Below are 21,383 nucleotides of genomic sequence, written 5' to 3'. Positions count from 1 at the left end.
GTCTCTCATTCTCTTTCTCTCAAATAAATAAAAAATCTTAAAAAATAAAAAAAATAAAAAAAATAAAAAAATAAAATACTTGATGTCTGTTCTCAAGAATATTCTAGATAGCATCTGTGTCTATAACCCTAGAGCAAACTGTCATAAAGCCGTAAGTCTAAGAATATAAAGAACTGAATATATATGTCAAATACATGATTATAAATTTGAAACTTGGGGCACCTGGGTGGCTCAGTCGGTTAAGTGTCTGCCTTTGGCTCAGGTCATGATCCCGGGGTCCTGGGATGGAGCCCTGTGTCCAGCTCCCTGCTCAGCTGGGAGCCTGCTTCTCTCTCTCCCTCTGCCTACCACTTGCCCTGCTTGTGCTCCCTCTCTCTCTGTCAAATGAATAAATAAAATCTTAAAAAAAAATACACAAATTTGAAACTTTGTTGGAAGCAGTGAATAGTAGACAGCATACAGGAAAAAATTGAATTATTCAAGTTGAAAATAAAGAACTTCCCTAGAATGCAAAAACAAAAAACAAAACAAAAACAAACTAAGAGGAGAAAGAGAAGGGGAGGAGAGAGGAAGCCAGAGTGAATGAGAAGAAAAGACGTAGAAAAAAGATCCCAGACGGGTTCATCTTTCTCTCCTGAGAGCATTCATCTCAAACTTCACCTATATTAGTACCCAACTACTTGTTCACCCACCCAAACCAGTCTGTTTTGTGCTTCTATGCATTTCCTAATGCTTTTCTCTGTGCCCACAAGACCAACCTCTGTTTTGTTTCCCTCCATTCCCCATCCCTGATAAAGGCAGGCTAAATCCTTCTCCCGGGTCAAAACTCCTCCTTTCCTTTGTGAATGAATGGAATAAGTGACCAATCTAATGATCAATGATGGTGTTGTTAGTTTCAAGGCATGTACCTATAGCCAGACGATCAAATAAAATATTTGGTGGACTAGACATTCCTGCAACTCTTTTCATTTAGCTTTAATTTTCATAATTACAAAAGTAATGCCTAATTATTATAGAAAGCATTTCAAAGTTAATTTATAGTCCCAAGATAATAACTAGTTATTGGTGTTCTTTAAATATTTTACTGCATATATTTTCCATGTAAAAAGAACATTTTTGGTGGGGATTCTTTGACTGATATATTGAGATATAACTGGCATACAACAAATTATACACATATAAAGTATACAATTTGATAAGATTTTACATATGTACATACCTTTGAAACATCACCACCATCAAGATAACAAAGTCATAACCCCCAAAAGTTTCCTCATGCTTCTTGGTAATCCTTCCCGTCCCACCTTTCCTTTACCCCCAACCCCTGTCTCCCTATAGCCACTCATCTGCTTTCTGTCACTAGAGTTCATATTCCATTTGCTAGAATTTGATATAAATGGAATCATGTAGCACATATTTTTTTTTAATTTGGCTTCTTTCACTCAGTATAATTATTTTGAGATTTATTCATGTCATAGCATATATCAAGAGTTCGTTCCTTGGGGTGCCTGCCTCGTTTAGTCACTTAACCATCCGACTCATGGTTTTGACTCAGGTCATGATCTCAGGATTGTGAGATCGAGCCCTGCATTGGGCTCCATACTAAGCATGGAACCTAGCTGAGATTCTCTCTCCCTCTCCCTCTGCCCCTTCCCTGCTCGTGCTGGCAATCTATTTATCTTTTAAAAAAAAAAAAGAGTTCATTCCTTTTATTGCTGAGTACTATTCCATTGTAAGGAAATATGACAGTTTATCTACTAACCAGTTGGTGGAAATTATTATTGTTTCTGGGTTTTGGCTACTATACACATTTGTATAAATCTTTGTAAAGACATATACTATCATTTCTGTTGGATAAATACCCAGAAAAAGAGTAGACCTATTTTTGGATGTCATATTCAATTTTTAGAAACTGCCAGACTGTTTTCCAAAGGGATTATACAATTTTTGCACTTCCACCAGTACAATGTGTGGGTTCTACTTCTTCCACACCTTTGCCAACCTTTGTGATTGTCACTCTTCTTTATTTTAACCATTATAAATAGGTGTATAGTGGAATCATATTGTGGTTTTAATATGTATTTCCCTAATGAATTTTAATGTTGCTCATGTTTCATATGCACATATTTGCCTGTATATCTTCTTTGATAACATTATCTATTCAAACTTTTTTTACTATTTTAATTCCAGTTACTTAACATACAGTGTGATATTAGTTTCAGGAGTACAATATAGTGATTCAACACTTCCATACAACAACTGGTGTTCATCAGGACAAGTGCTCTCCTTAATCCCCATCACCTCTTTCCCCCATCCCCCAACCCCCTCCCCTCTGGTCATCATCAGTTTGTTCTCTCTAGTTAAGAGTCTGTTTCTTAGTCTCTCTCTCTTTCCCTTTGCTCATTTGTTTTTTCTTAAATTACTCATATAATTGAAATCATATGGTATTTGTCTTTCTCTGACTTATTTCACTTAGCATTGTATTCTCTACTTCCATCTATGTCATTGCAAATGGCAAGATTTCAGTCTTTTTTATGGCTGAATAATGGCCCATGTATATATACATATATATACCACATCTTCTTTATCCATCCATTGATAGACACTTGGGCTGCTTCCATAATTTGGCTATTGTAAATAATGATGCAATAAATATAGGGGTACATGTATCCCTTTGAATTAGTGTTTTTGTATTCTTCGGGTAAATACCCAGTAGTGTGATTGCTGGATCATAAGGTAGGTCTATTTTTAGCTTTTTGAAGAACCTCCATACTGTTTTCCACAGTGGCAGCACCAGTTCGCATTCCCACCAACAGTGCAAGAGGGTTCCCCTTTCTCTGCACCCTTGCCAACACTTGTTTCTTGTGTTGTTGATTTTAGCCATCTGACAGGTGTGAGGTGCTATCTCACTGTAGTTTTGATTTGCACTTCCCTGATAGCAAGTGATAATGAGCATCTTTTCACGTTGACCATCTGCATGTCTTCTTTGGAGAAATGTCTGTTCATGTCTTCTGCCCATTTTTTAATTGGATTATTCACTTTGCGGGTATTGAGTTGTATCAGTTCTTTATATATTTTGGATACTAACCCTTCATCAGATGTGTCAAGTGCAAACATCTTCACCCATTCAGTGGGTTGCCTTTAAGTTCTGTTGATTGTTTCCCTTGCTGTGCAGAAGCCTTTTATTTTGATGAAGTCCCAATAGTTTATTTTTGCTTTTGTTTCCCTTGCCTCAGAGACATAACTAGAAAGAAGCTGCCATGGCCAATGTCAAAGAAGTTACTGCCTGTGCTCTCTTCTAGGATTTTTATGGTTTCAGGTCGCACATTTAGGTCTTTAATCCATTTTGAAGTTATTTTTGTGTATGATATAAGAAAGTGGTCCAGTTTCATTCTTCTGCCTGCTGCTGTCCAGTTTTTCCAGCACCGTTTGTTGAAGAGACTTTTTCCCATTGCATATTCTTTCCTGCTTTGTCTAAGATTAGTTGACCATAGAGTTGAGGGTCCATTTCTGGGTTCTCTATTCTGTTCCATTGACCTATGTGTCTATTTTTGTGCCAGTAACACACTGTTTTGATCACTACAGTTTTGTAATATAACCTGAAGTTTGGAACCGTGATGCCTCCAACTTTGCTGTTCTTTTACAAAATTGCTTTGACTATTCAGGGTCTTGAGGTTCTACACAAATTTTAGGATTGCTTCTTCTAGCTCTGTGAAAAAGGCTGTTGGTATTTTGACAGGGATTGTATTACATGTGTAAATTGCTTTGGGTGGCATGGACATTTTGGCAATATTTGTTCTTTCAGTCAAAGAAGGCATGGAATGCCTTTCCACTTCTTTGTGTCTTCAATTTCTTTCATCAGAGTTTTATAGTTTTCAGATACAGGTGTTTCACCTCTTTGGTTAGGTTTATTCCTAGGTATCTTATTATTTATGATGCATTTGTAACTATGACTGTTTTCTTAATTTCCCTTTCTGCTGCTTCATTACTGGTGTATAGAAATGCAATAGATTTTGGTATTTCTGCACGTTGATTTTGATCCTACAACTTTACTGAATTTGTTTATCAGTTCTAGCAGTTCTATGGTGGAATCTTTCATATTTTCTATATAGAATATCATGTCATCTGCAAATAGTGAGAGTTTTACTTCTTCCTTACCAATTTGGCTGCCTTTTATTTCTTTGTGTTGTCTGATTGCTATGGCTAGGACTTCCAGTACTATGTTGAATAAAAGTGCTGAAAGTGGACATCTTTGTCTTGTTTCCGACCTTAGGGGAAAAGCTCTCAGTTTTTCCCCACTGAATATGATGTTAACTATGGGTTTTTCATAAATGGCCTTTATTATGTTGAGGTATGTTCCTACTTTGTTGAGGGTTTTTTACCATGAATTGATGTTGTACTTTGTCAAATACTTTTTCTGCATCTATTGAAATGATCATATGATTCTTATCCTCTTATTGATGTGACGTATCATGTTGACTGATTTGCAAATATTAAACCACCCTTGCATCCCAGGGATAAATCCCACTTGGTCATGGTGAATGATTTTTTTAATGTGTATCTGTTCAAATCTTTTGCCCACTTTTAAATTAGATAGTTCATTTTATTATGATTAAATTTTGAGTTTTCTTTATATATACAGGGTAAAACTCCTTTATGATATATATGACTTCCAAATATTGTCTCCCAGTCTGGGACCTCTATTTTCATTCTCTTAATAGTACTTTCAGGGGTGCCTGGGTGGCTCAGTCGTTAAGCATCTGCCTTCGGCTCAGGTCATGATCCCAGGGTCCTGGGATCAAGCCCCGCATCAGGCTCCCTGCTCTGTGGGAAGCCTGCTTCTCCTTCTCCCACTCCCCCTGCTTGTGTTCCCTCTTTCTGTGTGTCTGTCTCTGTCATATAAATAAATAAAATCTTTTTTTAAAAAAATAGTACTTTTAGAGTGTAGAAGTTTTTAATATTGATGATGTCCAATTTATCCATTTGTTACTTTATAGATTGTGCTTTTCATGTTGCATCTAAAGAATTTTTGCCCAAAAGTCACAAAGGTTTTCCCCAACGATTTCTTCTAGAAATTTTATAGCTGTAAGTTGCAAGCTTAGAGCTATTATCCATTTTATCTTTATAGTGTGAAATATAAGCTGAAATTCATCTTTTGCATATGGACATTAAGTTCTTCAAGGACCATACATTGAAGAGACCATTGTTTCTCTATGAAATTTGCCTATGACAAAAATCAACTGTTCCTATACATGCAGGTTTATTTCTGAACTATTCTGTTTCATTAATCTATTTGTAAGTCTTGATATCAATATTACACTGCCTTGATTACTGCAGCATTATAATAAATATTGAGATATAATATTGTTAGTCCTCCAACTTTTCTAAATTGTGTTGGCTATTCTAGGTCCTTTGCATTTCCATATGAATTCTTGAATCCATTTATCAGTTTCTACAAATAAAAAATTCCTCAGAATTTTGACTGGGAATGCATCCAGTCTACAAATCAATTTAAGAAAAATTGACATCTTAACAATATTGAGTCTTCCAAGCCATTAGCTCTATTTATTTAGGTCTTCATAAATTTGTTTCAGGAATGTTTTATAATTTGCAGTGTATAGATCTTTAACATCTTTTGTCAGATTTATTCTTAAGTATTTCGTATTTTTGATGCTATTGTAAACTGTTTTTCAAAACTTTTAGTTTCCAATGCTTTGTTGCATTATATAGAAGCATAATTTATTTTTGTGTATTGATTTTGCATCCTAGAACTTTGGTAAACTCAATTAATAGTTCTGGTAGTTTGTGTATGTGTGGAGATTCCATGAGAATTTCTGTATAGACGATCATATCATCTGCTAATAAAGAATTGTACTTACTCCTTACCCATCTGGAGGTCACTATTTTTTTTCTTGTCTCATTGCCCTAACTAGAATCTCCAATACAATGGAATAGAAGTGGAGAAAGTGGACATTCTAGTCTTGCTTCTGACCCTAGGAGGAAAGTATTGTTTTTCGCCATTTAAGTATGATATTACCTAATGGTTTTCCCAGGTGTGATTTATTAAGAAAGTTCCTTTCTACTTCTAATTTGTTGAATTTTTATGAGGAAATGGTTGTTGAATTTTGTCAAATGCTTTTTCTGTATCAAGATAATCATATGTTGTTGCGTTTTTAGTTTTTTATATGGTAAATTATATGCAATGATTTCTTCATGTTAAATCAGTCTTGCATTCCTGGAATAAATCTTAATTGGTCTTGATCTTTTTATACACTGTTGATATCAATTTTGTAAATGTAGCTTAAGGATATTTACATCTCTTTTCATAAGAGATACTGGGTGGTAGTTTTCCTTCCTTGTAATGTCTTTGTCTGCTTTTGGCATCAGGGTAATGCTGGCCTCACAGAATAAGTTGGAAAGTATTACCTTTTCTTTAATTTTCTTGAACAGTTTATATGCAATTGCTTATATTATTCTTTACATGTTTGGTAGGCTTCACCAATGAAGCCATCTGAACCTGGAATATTCCTTGTGGGGATGATTTTAACTGTGCATTCAATTCTTTTAGTAAATATAGGGCTATTTAGGTCATCTGTGTCTTATTGAATGAGCTTCAGTAGTGTGTCAAGGAATTTTTCCATTTCATGTAAGTTGTCAAATTTATTGGCATAAAGTTGTAATATTCCCTTACTATTCTTTTCATAACCATATAACTCATGGCTATCTCATCTCTCATGCCCGATAATGGTAATTTGTGTCTTCTCTCACTTTTCCTGATCAGTTGGAATAGGGATTTTTAGCAATTTTACTGATCTCAAAGAATCAGCTTTCGATTAAATTAATTTTTCCCTATTGGTTTTTCTTTTTTTTTTTTTTTACCATTTCACTGATTTCTATTCTTATCTTTCTTATTTCCTTCCTTCTTTTTACTTACTTCAGATATTGACCTTTTTCTAAAGGTTTCTAAAGGTGGAATCTGAGGCCATTAATTAGATGGCCCTTCTTCTTTTCTAATATGTCCCTGTGATTATTTAAATTTCCACCAAAAATGTGGCAGCCCAGAGATTTTAATATGCTGCATTTCATTTTCACTCAGGTCAAAATATTTTCTATTTTCTCTTTTGATTTCTTCTTTAACTCATTGGTTTCTCTAGAAATATGTTATTTAATTTCCAACATTTGGGCGCTCCTCAAGAGACTCTTCTCTTATTGATTTCTAATTTAACAGCATCATGGTCAGGAACATACTTTATATTTTATACCACTTGAATTCTTAGAAACTTATTGTGACTGGTAATATGGCCCCTAATATTGTCTATCTTTGTGAGAGGTCCATGGGCACTTGAAAAGAATATATATTCTCCTGTTGGTAGGTATTCTATGAATATCAATTATGTCACATTGGTTGATAGTGTTATTCAAATTTTCCATATCCTTACTGATTTTCCCTCTACTTGTTCTGTCACTTATTGAGTTAGTGTCTATTTCTCCCCTCAGTTGAATCAGTGTTTACTTCCTTTATTTTGAAGTGCTGTCATTAGGTGCATAAATACTTAAGGTTTTCAAGTCCTCTTGATAAATTGACCCTTTTTCATTATCATTATATTATCCCTAGTAATATTCTTTGCTCTGAAATCTACTTTATCTGATTATTAGTAAAGGTACTTTAGCTTTATTTTGATTAGTATTAGCTCGGTGTATCTTTGTCATCCCTTTACTTTAAACTTGTGTATTTATATTAAAGTATGTTTCTTGTATGCAGCATATAGTTGAGTCTTGCTTACTTACCAATATGATTGCCTTTATTCTTCAGTTGAGATATTTAGACCATTTACACCTTATTGATGTGGTTAAGTATAAATCTACCATCTTCCTATTCATTGTCTGTATGTAACACTGTTCCTTGATCTTTTCTTCTTCTTCCACCTTCTTTTGGATTAAATTGAATATTTTTATTCCATATTATCATCTTTATTGTCTTAGCTATAACTCTTTTATTATTATTTTAGTTTTTGCTTTAGTGTTTTTTTTTTAACAGATCACGATCTACCTCTAAGTGTTACTGTACCAGTTCACATATAAGACCATTGCAATAAAATACTTGCACTTCTCCCATCCTGACCTTTGTGCTTACAGTTACACATTTTAACTTTACATGGAATATAAACTCCAGACTACACTGTGATTATTTTTACTGAAATACTTTCTATCTTCTTTTAAGATGTTATTTATTTATTTATTTATTTATTTATTTATTTATTTCAGAGAGAGAGAGAGAGCATGAGTGCGAGTGGGGGGTAGGGCAGAGGGAGAGGGAGAGAGAGAAAATCTCAAGCAGACTCCATGCTTAGTGTGGAGCCTGACATGGGGCTTAATCCCAAGACCCTGAGATCATGACCTAAACTGAAACGAAGACTCGGTCATTTAACTGACTGAGCCACAGGAGCTCCTTAAATATCTTTTAAAGAGATTAAAATAATAAACTAAGAATCAAATATATTTACTCATCTGGTTACTATTTCCAGTGTTTCAGTCTTTTGAGTAAATATATCTTTTCACCCAGTACCATTTTCTTTCTGCATGAGGTTTTCTTTTCACACTTCCTGTCTTGTGGGAAATTTCCTGTCAACTACCAATGAATTATTTTACATTTTGTATGCTTGAAAAGTTGTTATTCCACCTGCATTTTGAAAGATATTTTAGTGGCATATACAATTCCATACTTTAAAGATGAAGCTATTTTTTCACTTGTATTGTTTCCAAAGAAAAATCTGTTGATTCTTTGTTCCTATGTGTATAACGTGTCTTTTTTTTTTCCAGCTGCTTTTAAGATTTTTTTCTTTATCATTAGCTTTGAGCAATTTAATTATGATTTGTATTAGAGTAATCTTCATGTTTCTTGTGCTTGTGGTGTATTGAGCTTCTTGATCTCTGACTTTATAGTTTTCATCATATTTAGGAAATTTAAGCCATTATTTCTTTAAATATTTTTTTCTGTCCCCACCCTACTCTCCTCTTTCCAGAGACTCCTAGTATACATACATATGTTATTAGGCTGCTTGAAGTTGTCCCATGATTCACTGGTGCTCTCTTCTTGTATTTTTTTCTTAATTTTTTCCCTCTGTGTTTCATTTTGGATACTTTCTGTTGTTATATCTTCAAGTTCACTCATCTTTTCTTCTGCCAGATCTAATTTGACTTAATTCAATCCAGTATATTTACCTCTTGCACACTGTAGCTTTCATCTCTAGTTCAATTTGTATCTTTTTAAATTATCTTCTGCATCTTAATATATAGATATTAATTATATGGTTAGAATAACTTTTTAATGTCTGATAATTTTTTATTGGGTTCTAGACATTGTGATTTTACTTTGTTAAGTGCTGAATATTTTTGTGTTCCTATAAATATTGTGAAGTTCTATCTTGAGATGCTGTTAAGTTTCTTGGAAACAGTTTTATTTCTTCAGGTCTTGCTTTTAAAATGTAATAGGCAGGACCAGAGCAGTGTTCAGTTTAGAGCTAATTACTCCCCATGACCGAGGCAAGACTCTTCTGTGTATTTTAATACCCCACAAATCATGAGGTTTTTCCACTCTGCTTTGTAGGACCAAGCATTATAACCAGCCCTATGTAAGCACCAGGCCTTGTTCCCTCCAGTCATTTCAGGTGGTCTTTCCCTAGCTTTGGGTAGTTTCCCCAGAAGTATACACTGATCAGTATCCAGATGAATTCTTAAAGGAGAACCTCTGAAGTTCTTCAGAGTTCTCTCTCTCTCTGCAGCTCTCTGCCTTCTAGCACCTTGCTCTGTGAATTTTGGGCACCTTGATGTCTCCAGACTCTCAGCCCTCTTCTTAACTCTGTCCCATCAATGCCAGGACATCTGCTAGCCTGTGTCTGGGGTCCCCTGCTCTGTACTGCAACCTGGAAACTCTAAGTCATTAACTACAGTAATTCAAGGGTTCATCTTTCAGGGATCACTGTCCTTCATTGCCTGATGCCTAGTATCTTTAAAAACATTGTTTTATATATTTTATCTGTGGTTTGTTTTTTCTCAGGTAGGAAGATAAATCTGTCCCCAGTTCTTTCATATTTGCCTAAAGCAGAAGTTGTGTGTGTAATTGGGATCATACTGAATTTTGAACCTTACTTTTTCTAGTCAATATTTTATCATAAGCTATTACCACTGGCATACATCATTCCTAATCTATTTTTGTGTGTTGCCATAATACATAATATTATGATGTATAACTATATCACTTTTACTATACATCATCCCCTGTTATCAGACTTTTTCTGGTTATAATATTTCCAATTATAAATAATACTATGATTAATATTTTTGTGCACAAGTCTTCATCTATCTTTTTCAGTAATTCTTTTGGATAGATTTCAAGAAGTAAAAATACTGAGTTAAGGAATAGAGACTTTAAAAAAAAAAAAAAACATTATATATATCATCCCATCATTCTCATGAAGGTTTTCTCAACCTACATTCCTAGCAGCATATGTGAGTTCCCATATTACTGAATCCTCACCATTATCATTTCTCAAAGTGTTTGCTACTCTGATTTATGAAATTGTTCTCTTGATCTAAACTGCGTTTTCTGATTATTGGCAAGTTGAATATTTTTATGAGCTTATCAGTTTTTCTATTTCCTCTTTTTGAATTATATATTCCCATTCCTTTATTGTCTATTAGAGTGTTCCAAATCAACTTGGGTAAGGTCTTTGACCAGTCTTATATGAACCCACCATTTTCTTCATGAGTTTTCTTTTTTTTTTTTTTTTCCTTTTTTTGTCTTTGCACTTGCTTCTGCCCCTATCTGGAAGGTTCCCCTTTTATAATCTTAACATCTTGGAAACTCCTTCCCTATTTCAAAGCAAAAGCTGCCCTCACAGTGAATTCCTCTTTGCCAATTCCTGGGTAGACTAAAATCTTCCTTCTTCAAACACCCTGCTATTATAGTATTTATTGTATTAGTTTATATGCCAATGTGTGCATGTATCTGTGAGCTCCCTGAGGGCAAGGACTATTTATTTTAATCTCAAAGCTCACACATCTCTGTTGATAACAAATGCCCCAAAACACTTACTGAATGAATAAATGGTTAAAAGAGGGCAACTCAGATAAACTAAAATAATAGTGTTCATTCATTCAGCTGGCATTTATTAAATACCTACTATGTACCACCTGAGAGAAATTCAAACCTAACTTATAATAATTCACTTCTTTTAAATGGTAATCTATTGTTTTCTAGCCATTTTTCTCATTGGCTCTGTTGAATGTAATTAAGATCACATGAGCTCTAATATTAAAAGAGCACTACAAATGAACTTAGAAAGCCTCCAATCTGTTCCCATCCTGCAACCTCTGCCTAAATTCTTAAAAGCAGCTAGCTTTAGATGACTATACATCTGCATAATGGCTTCCTTTTGGCCCTTTCCTTTCCAGCTAATTGAGTTGGCTTATCACTGCTAAGTAAGCACATCTCTAGGCACAGCACCCACGAACAGCCCCACAGGAAAAGAAGAGTGTGTTTCCCACCTCCCCCCACCCCACCGGCCATGTGCTTTATCATTTGTGATGTCTGAGTGTGGAATCAATCCCTGAAGAATCTGGTAATGGCCTATTAGAAATATCACTTTCCTCAAAGTGAAGGGTGAAGGTCACAAGAGGCTCTATTAATAGGGTCTTTTCATACCTCCCTCCCGTTCTTCAAATCTCCTCTCCCACATATTTGTAGGCAGTTGCATTATTGTGGGGAGGGTATGATTTACAGGAAGATACAAACTTCTTTGCAAAAGCTCCTTGCTGAGTCAGGCTGGGCTAAAAGATTAACGTCTATGGAAAGCAAAAGTTCCTAATAGCCTGCCTCCAGTCTCCAGGGGGAGTAACCCGGGCAAATCAATGGAGAGGTACAGACAGTACAGGCTTCAGCAGATAAAGATGGAAATGGAGTTTCTACAGAGAACCTCACCACGTTAAAGTGGCACATGTAGCATCATCCCAGGATATGCAGGGTCCAAGAAGGTTTTCATTTTGTTTTGTTTTGTTTTTTCCTGAGCCTCTTTCTATACGATTGGATGCACCCCAAATCAGCAAGTCAATAACTTTCTGTCTGCCCCATCTCATGTCATACTAGGGAAGAAATACCATGCCAGATAGCAAGAGTAATCTGCTTGCCAAACCATCCTACTTTAATCAAGGACTGGCCATGGAATCTCAGGGCAACCCCATATGCATGTGTGCCTGCCAGAGCTCCTCCTCCTCAAGGTACCTGGCCCACTTCACTCAGGTGGCAGGGGGGCAGAGAGCAGAGACTAAGAGCCCTTCCTGGATGCCACTGCCAACTCGAGCCCATCTCAGGCACCAGGGAAGTACTTTATACATTCCAAGGAAGCCTCTCCAACATGCGGGGCCTCCTGAGGCACAGGGCTTAGCTCTAAGGGCACTTCTGGATAAAGATGTTATGAGAACATTTCCACACAACAGGAAGCTGAACCATTTCACAAGCCCAACACTGGGTCATAAAATTGCTACGACACTACGTGTTTACTGTTGCTATACCATCAGCCACTGGAGAACAGGGTCCACCTTCTGTTGTTTTCAAACCCCCATGCCTAGCACCAAGACAGACCACAGAATACTGTTGAATAAATGTTACAAGTCCTAATTCAGGGCATGTTTAATTTGCATTGTGCAGCAGAGCATCTTAGAGAAGTGAATAGTGTCCTGAAACTAGGATAGAAGGCTTAGTTCAACATCTCTGGGTTTCAATGACCTCATCTTAAAATGAAAGAGTTGGACCAGCAGATCCTTAAGGACCTTCCGACTTTAGATCCTGTGACTTGAATATCTATGATGGGCTCTAATCAGGGGGAGAGCGCTGGCTTTGCAAGAAGCTGAAAGGGATTTAAACCAACCAACCTACTTGCCAAGGCTTAATACATGTAGGAAACTATTCATTCCATCGTCAGCTACAGGCTTGGAGTCAGGCGGCAAATGCACTAATCACTGTCAGTAAGTTGAGACCATGTTGCACACTCCCAATATCAGCACTTGTGAGGGGAGGTGGAATTTTTTTGTTCCTGTTCCAAGGTATTTGAGTCCAAGTGATCTGGAGCATACAGCTTCTGACCCCTAATGTGAGCCCATGCCCTGGAGACCACGGAGTCTAATTATATTGAGTGGAGAGTAGCAAAAGTCACAAAGCCATTAATGGGGAGGTAGGAGGAAATGAACACTCAGGGAGAAATTCTGAAGCTATTTTGAGAAACAGGAAAATCTGCTTCTTTGTCTTAGTGACAAAGTAGCTGAGTCACCCAATCGCTCATAATCTCAGGGAACCCATTAGCTTTGGTTGAGTCCCCACTCATCTGTCAGATAAAGTGGAATGGTGTGATGCTTGGGGAAAGCCCAGAAGGTCTGGCTCTGGGAAAACATAGTGATTTGCAGGGGAGGAAAAAGAGGAGCAGGACATTTTTTATAGCTCATAAATTGAAAATGAAATCACTATAAAGGACTGCAAATGAAGCAATGCCCAGTAATCCTGCACTTGGGCAAAGCTCAAATGCCAGAGATGCCTTGAGATCAGACCTTTGATGGGAGAAGATCACCTAAAAGTATTCTGACCCCAGGGAGCTACAACAGGAGGGTAAGCAAAAGAATTTATTTATGAGGCTTGCTGAAGACTGACACATCCATCTCCTTCTGTCACCAAGGTGTCTGAGCACAGGTGGAACACACAGCCTCCGAACCCCTTAGCCCCACTGAAACCCAGGTCCCACCCCTGAACCTAAAGAGTATAAATCATAGCATGAGAACCCTGCTGAAAATCTGAGAGGACATTGAGGGGGTAGGAATATTGGAGATGCTGGCCTCTCTGTGAGTGAGACCAGCATGGTCCCAAATGACACACTTCCTGACCTCCCGTGTTCTTTGCAAAGCTCTAGAGAAACTGAAGATGAGGGATGAAGGAACCTGCTCAGCCTGTGGACAGTCCCGAATCCTCTTTTCCAAAGTGTGGCACAATGGTCAGAGAATCCAATGAAGTTTAAGAACCAGCTTCTCATGTGGTATATATATTACAATGGAATATTATGCAGCCATCAAAAGGAATGAGATCTTGCCATTTGCAACGACATGGATGGAACTGGAGGGTATTATGTTGAGCGAGATAAGTCAAACAGAGAAAGACATGTATCATATGATCTCACTGATATGAGGAATTCTTAATCGCAGGAAACAAACTGAGGGTTGCTGGAGTGGGGGGTGGGGTGGGACGGATGGGGTGACTGGATGATAGACACTGGGGAGGGTATGTGCTCTGGTAAGCGCTGTGAATTGTGCAAGACTGTTGAATCTCAGATCTGTACCTCTGAAACAAATAATGCAATATATGTTAAGAAAAAAAAAAAGAAGAAGGTAGCAGGAGGGGAAGAATGAAGCAGGGGAAATCGGAGGGGTAGACGAACCATGAGAGATGATGGACTCTGAAAAACAAACTGAGAGTTCTAGAGGGGAGGGGGGTAGGAGGATGGGTTAGCCTGGTGATGGGTATTGAGGACGGCACATTCTGAATGGAGCACAGGGTGTTATGCACAAACAATGAATCATGGAACACTACATCTAAAACTAATGATGTAATGTATGGGGATTAACATAAGAATAAAAAAAAAAAAAGAACCAGCTTCTCTGCTAGAAGACTCAACCCATTTCTGATTGACACTGATGTTTTTGTAGGAAGACAAGCTGGTAGAATTTATAGACCTGGTTGGTATACTGATGATAGGAGCTGGTAACTCAGCTTCAAAGCTTGGGTTAAATATTACAGTGTGACAATCCAATAGGATCAGAGGGGATGTGGCCATGCTTTGGAAATGGTCAAGTGAATGAGCAGTGAAAATGGCATTATTACCAAAACCCTCAAGTCCATTCTGGAAATGAAGGAGCTAGGGAGGCACAGCTCCTAGCAGAAAGCGTCTGCTTCTGGAACAAACACAAGCTTCTCTAAGGTCACAAGATGATTCAGTCACAATCAATCCTTCTTCACCTCAATAAATTTTCCTACTTAGTGAATCTGGACAGCGCAAAGACAGCTTTGGTGCAGATAAACAAACCTGTCCACAGTAGAACAAGTTAGCAAGAGCCAGCTCACCCTGGCCCAGTGTCATTTCCTCCCGCTCCCATTGCTATAAAAAGCTCCCCCATAAATTCTAAAGCCCCAGCTGTATCAATCAACAAACCAAATCCTGGAAACCTATCTCAAAAACTAAGCAAAGTTTTAACGTGAATGCTGCCCCTTGGCGTCCCCTCAAACTCAGATCTTTCCCTTCTGCCAGACTAGGTCAGTTCCCCAGACAACTGTAAGGAAAAGAGAGAAGACTCACAAGTTTTTCCTCCCCTGTAGTGAGTGATATTGTGTTCTCTTTCAAGCAGATGGACTCTGCTTCTCACTCTCCTAGAATGAGTTCTTTCCCAGAAGGCACCTCAGTCCCTCACATGACGGCATTCTTGGAGGCCTGCCATGTCATGTCCCAGGCATGTTTAGACATGAGAGAACCATGCATGTGGAGCCAGCTTGGGATCAAGGAAGAATGGGTTCATAAATATGAAGTGTTTACTATAATGTATACTGACTAAAAAGCCAACTAAATGTTGGCTTTTATTCATCATTAGATTATTCACAAAAACATTTTTTTTAATTGAAGACATCTTTTTTAAAGATTTTATTTATTTATTTATTTGACAAAGAGAGAGAGAGCCCAAGCAGAAGGAGCGGCATGCAGAGGGAGACGCAGGCTTCCCGCTGAGCAGGGAGTCCCAAGGGGGGCTCGATCCCAGGACCCTGGGATCATGACCCGAGCGAAAGGCAGATGCTTAACTGACTGAGCCACCCAGGTGCCCCTGAAGAAGAAATTGTTTTTGAATTGAATTAACAGTCTCCCATTGTCCAGGCACTTGGATAGGTCCTATGGAGAATAACAGCAAGGTAAATATAATGTGAATTCTGCCTTTAAGGAGTTTAGAGTTTAGAAAGAAGAGAGGACACACAGTCCAACACAGAACGGAGTTAAATCTGGTATATGTTATGAAAATATGAACAAAATGCTAGAGAAGCACTGAGGGAGAAGATGCCTCCTGCCTGGTGAGCTGCAGCAGGCGGGGTCTGGAGCATGGGGAGAATCTCTACCATTCAATAAGGCAACAGCACCATTACAGGCCAGGGGAAGCTCTGAGTGGAGGCCCGGGACAGGACAGCGCATGCCATATGTGGAGGGAGTAGGCTGAGAAGAGAGAGGAGAGGACGAACCCAAGGATGGAATGGAGATTGGGACAGGTGCTTCATCGCTTTCAAATCAGGGACGACCAAGCAGAGGGCTGTAGGAGCAAACAGTGCTCCGGCCAGGGTGATGGTCATGAGGGAAGAGACCTAAGCCAACACAAACACATGGCAGGGGGACCATGGCAGCGTGGTGGTTATTTGAGAAGGGAGGAAGGCCAGGCCAGGAACAGCCGCCTCCACTGGGAGTGAGAATGGGCACAGGGCCACAGAGGGCTAGGAGCACTGCTCTGCATGCCCCTTCTCTCTAGAAGGGGTGTGCTTAGTGCTTCGGTTATAAATCTCGCCCTGAGTACTATCTGGAGACAGGGCTTCACTGAAGGACAGCTGCACCGCTAATTTTAGGTTTGTGCTAGAGAAGTCAGGCAGGGCAGGGAGGAGTCAAACTGACAGCCCCAGGCATCTGCTCCCACAAAAGCATCCGAGAACATCTCGCCCCTAGCTTGCTAGCATTTGGAGGATGACACTCCGTAGGGCTATTCACGTCCTTTGATGTGGTACTTCATCCCCTTCCTGGAAGACCCCTTCAAACCCAGATTCTGGCATCCAGGTGGAGTTGAACAGAACTCATTGGGTACATCTGAGTTACTATTTTGGGGGGATGGAGTTCATGGGAGAAGTGAGTAGTGGCAGAAACATCCCATCTGCATGCTGTCCTCTGGCTCTGCTGTCTGATCTGAAGCAGCCAGCCAAGTATCCAGTGGTATTTGTATTAATAATGGTTAACAGTATTATGCCACATCAAAGCTCATGAGATTTTTATACATTATTTCTTAATGTCCACCACAAACCCAGGAGGTAGGACTTGACATTCACACTCCAAGGAACGTGAAAGCTTGCTGAAGAAAGGTTAAATGAGCCACCATAGAATCTACTAGAAAGAGGGCTACAATGCTGGTCTTCAGATTTCAGTGTCTTTGTCCTTACCTAGCTACTGGGGGGTGGGGGTTGCTGGGAGTAAGACAGAAAATAAGGCAGCTGTGGGAAGGAATCCAAACATGGAGGGAGCAGATAATCATTTAGCCTTTGAGAGGAAATAGCCATTCTATTGAGGAGAAAGACTCCCCTATCATTAAGCAAATTGTTCCACGAGTATGAGCCATTTAGACGGCAACGAAAATTTAAACAAACTTTAAGTGCTTACGATCATCTTACATATGGTGGTTTAGAAATAAAATGCTGGAAACGAACCGTGTAAGACACTCCAGTGGTGCTTTAAGAGCTAAAGCTCATGTATCAGACAGGGTTTAAGTCCCAGCTCTTCCACTTAAATCCCAGCAAATCACTTACTTCTTTCAGCTTCCATTTTTTCCCTTGTAAAATTGGGGACAGTAATAGCACCTGCCTTGCAGAGAAGAGGAAAGAATCAGATGGGATAAATGCCTGCTAAGAGCTCAGGACAGGGCAGGGCACAGCATGAAGGCCATGGCCATGATGGCCACATGGTAGTGGTTGGTAAAGAAACTCCTTCTCTATGGAGGACTGGTTTTAGATGGGCGTTGGGCTCAAGAAGGGGAAATCATCTTGCCCACATTTTATAGAAAAGACCAGAAATGCAGAAATCAGCCTGAGGTCCCCGAAAGGTTCCTTCTGTCATTTCAAACATTCCACCTCCCGCCATGAATCCGTGGTTTTTCCCATGGCACCCTGATCAGATCTGTGCCTGAATTCCACTCGCTCTGCAGCAGAAGAACAAGAGACATAGCAACCTGACGTGAGTCTCTGAGAAGGGGACTTCTGTGCCTTGTTGCTTACTCTGCCCCAGCTCGGCCTGAACAAGGAAGACAATAAAAGCTATCAGTGGCCCAGAAGGGAGAAGTCTAGTGCCAAGGTTCTCTAGGAAGCCTTCCAAATAGCATGGCACCTCATGGCAAGAAGAGATAAGTGGGTGAGACTCCTATGTGGGTCAGCCCGGCAGACATCACACCGATATTCACATAGTGTCAGGGAGGCAACCACATACTCCTGAGCTGCCAAACGGATGAATGGAAACACTGCCAGATTAGAGGCGGTCTTGTCGAGACAGGAAAAAGATAAAAGTTCACAGACTGGTGACCAAAGGACATATTGAGACCGCAGATGTCAGCAGCAAAGGCCCACACAGCATGAGAAACACCACGCGTACCTAAATCATACATATCCAAATGGACGTAAATGGAAGTTTAAGAGGAACTAATGTACAATTACAGAAAAAATCTGGAAAGCTCATCTTTTTTGGTCCCTGAGTTGGTGATTCTGAAGTTCTGTATTACTCGCTGAGGATCCCTTGATAGAATTGAATTGACTTCCCCTTGGCAGAACACTTGCTCTCCAGATGTTTCTAAAGTGAGGTACATAGGACACTGACTCCCCCCAAAATGGTGGTCTTCAAACAAGACCCATTCCCTGGCCAAATCGGGTCTAGGACACAGTGTACTATGGACCCATCCTGGCTATTCTGGATGTGTTCGGGCTTCACAAAGGCTAGGACAAGTCACTGTAAAGGACTCTGCATAACTTGGTCAAATCCTGAACTTCTCGATATATTTGATGAGGACATTTTTTTACTGAAACAAAATGTATTTCACTCTGGGAAATGCTGGTGTGGAGAGCCACAGGTGAGGATGGATGAAAATGGCATTACAGTGGTGACCCAAGAGAAAAATAGTCAGGTGGAACAAGAGCCTAAGATGGATGCTGAGATGCAGAAAAATCTCATGGCTGGGCATGGAAATGCTACTTTGCCAAATGACCACATATATCTCAGAAATTGGCTGAATTCTTTCTAATATTCTTTCAAGGTCCTTGCTGAGTCACTCTCATAAATGATAGATCTTAATGGTTCCGAATATCTCCTCGTGTCTAACCATCTCTCCCTTTTTAAGTTTGTGATTCATGCCACTCCAGCAAGCAGGGCCAGAGAGAGTGGGCTGAGTTTCATTTTCCAATCATAAAAGTACATCTCAAAACCAACATGCACCCATGATGGACTACGCTAAGGCCTGGATCTCATATCAGAAATTTAAGTGGCCGACTCTAGCGATGCCCTGAGGAGCGTCACCTCTGCCTGTCACCTTCTACTTGAAGGATCCAGGCAAAAAACATGGGCTTTTGTGTCAGAAAGATCTGGGTTCAAGCTCTGCCATTTCTTAGTATTGTGACCTTTAGATAAGGCTCTCTCCCCATGGTTTCCTCATCTGAAAATGAGGATAATAATATACCCCTTCAGGGTCATTGTGAGGATTAGAGGAAATGATGCATGGGTGGGGAGGGATGCCCATTGAAGCAGGATAGTTATTGCACCGTATCTACAAGAGGGTAGCCATCACTCACCTCAACTGGAAGCACCATGAGAATACACATGAGGCCTTCTCCATCTCTGCATCTATTACAAAGAGGGGGAAAAGCACTACAAAAGTGCCCCTACCTGATTACTCGGGTGCGCTTCTGGGTATAAGGGGTGATGACCTTGAAAAGCAGTTCCATTGCTCCATTAATTCCCAGCATGGCCCCCGTGGTGACTGAGAAAGACCAAATCACAGTAGTTATTAGACCATCTGAACCAAGAATTCTTTCCAGCATTACAGAATAGGCCTAAAAGACAGGGGAGCTCTGTCACCTTCCTTGCCAAGGGCCACTCAAAAGCAGTGAAACTCTATGGTCTTTGCATCTTGGCTTGGAAGCAAAGATCACCTGTAAAGCATATATTCTCTTTTCATACAATCTTCTCAAAGGGGGCCCAAGCCATGAAATTATGTTCTTCATTGTATTCTTACTGAGAATAGTCAAAGCAAATGCCAAGCAGATTTTTCTGAAAGTAGATCTTTAAGTTTCAATTCAAGTGCTTTCACTCACCATCAACTTCCCCCATGATACATACACACACGCACACGTACACTCAGGCACACACAAGGGCATACACACTGCCAGTATCTTACAAGATAGTTCCTTAGACTCATTCTGCCATTTGGAGACTTCACAATGAAGAAAGGTCATGGGTGGACGGGTTAAGGTTCAATCCAACTTGGACTGACTCCTTTAAAACTTTTAGGGGCAAGCTAATAAAGAAGGCAGCCCCCTTTCTTCTGCACCCTGGTTCCAAGTTCCCCGACAGCTTTCGTAGTTGGATCTCCCATGACTGAGTCTCAGACTTAACTGCGCCCCCATCTACTAGCACATCAGGGAAGAATCAATTCTTCCTCCTCAGAGGTCAATAGCCTGGGAAATTTTTGCCTTTTTGCCCAACTGGATGGTTATTTTAAAAAAAAAAAAACAAAAAGAGAGAGAGAGAGAGCCATAGATCTGAATGACAGAAAATAACCAATAAGGGTATCAGGTCAGCCCAGTGGCTTCAGATACAAATTCTGGACCCAAAAGCTCTGGACGTCACACTCATCTCCAATGATGTCCTGGCTTCTCTGCAGCATCCCCAGTTCCTTGCTCCACTCAGCTCACTTTAGGAAGAGCTCTGGTCATGTCAAAAAAAATAAGGGGTGCCTCCAAGAGACAAAATGGAATCAGTCTGGCAGGGGGCAGAAGTTTCAGGGAAAGAAGGAAAGAAGGGATTTTCCATGGTGGGACTCTCTTGTCTCTTTCCTCCACCGTAATGGGGGGGAGTGCTGAAATCGAGGCCTAGGAATGCCTTGTGCTTTGGGCCAGACTTGTTCCAGGAAATATGAGTGGGAGCAAGGGAGTCATGGAGAAACAAAGAGAGAGAAACAAGGGAGGCTTATCCTGGCTTGCTCCAAGCCTCGGGAAAGAAGGATAGATGGAAATCTGGGGGCTCTAATATAGTTCATCCCAGTACAGTCCACCAGAGAGAAACTGAGGCTGATGTCTTAGTGATTACAGAGACTGCGTGTTCCTGGAACATCCTCTATGCATATGTCCCTCCTGAGGCTGGTACAGGCAGCCTGTATCAAAATTCAGAGATTTGGCATCCTAGTCCTGCCCATCAATCTTCCACTCTCATGGCTACTAATTCAGTTCTTTATTTCTAAACTGGAAAAACATGCTGGAGCAATCTCTTGGCAAATCATTCAGCAAAATTCTAGTCTTA

General features: G+C 39.6%; 1 protein-coding gene across 1 annotated transcript in view; it reads right to left on the bottom strand.

The window, feature by feature from the left end:
- The window catches only part of AGBL1 (ATP/GTP binding protein like 1), an 813,331-nt gene that overhangs the window by 720,491 nt on the left and 71,457 nt on the right, over window positions 1-21,383 (bottom strand). The window contains exon 5 of the mRNA XM_035024092.1: window positions 19,752-19,845. Within this exon, the coding sequence (XP_034879983.1) occupies window positions 19,752-19,845 (94 nt within the window). The remainder of the gene's footprint in view (window positions 1-19,751; window positions 19,846-21,383) is intronic.

The sequence above is a fragment of the Mirounga leonina genome, unplaced genomic scaffold (assembly GCF_011800145.1).
Source record: "Mirounga leonina isolate KUSES-001 unplaced genomic scaffold, KU_Mleo_1.0 Mir_178, whole genome shotgun sequence".
NCBI lineage: Eukaryota > Metazoa > Chordata > Mammalia > Carnivora > Phocidae > Mirounga > Mirounga leonina.
This window is presented reverse-complemented; position numbering and strand designations above follow the sequence as displayed.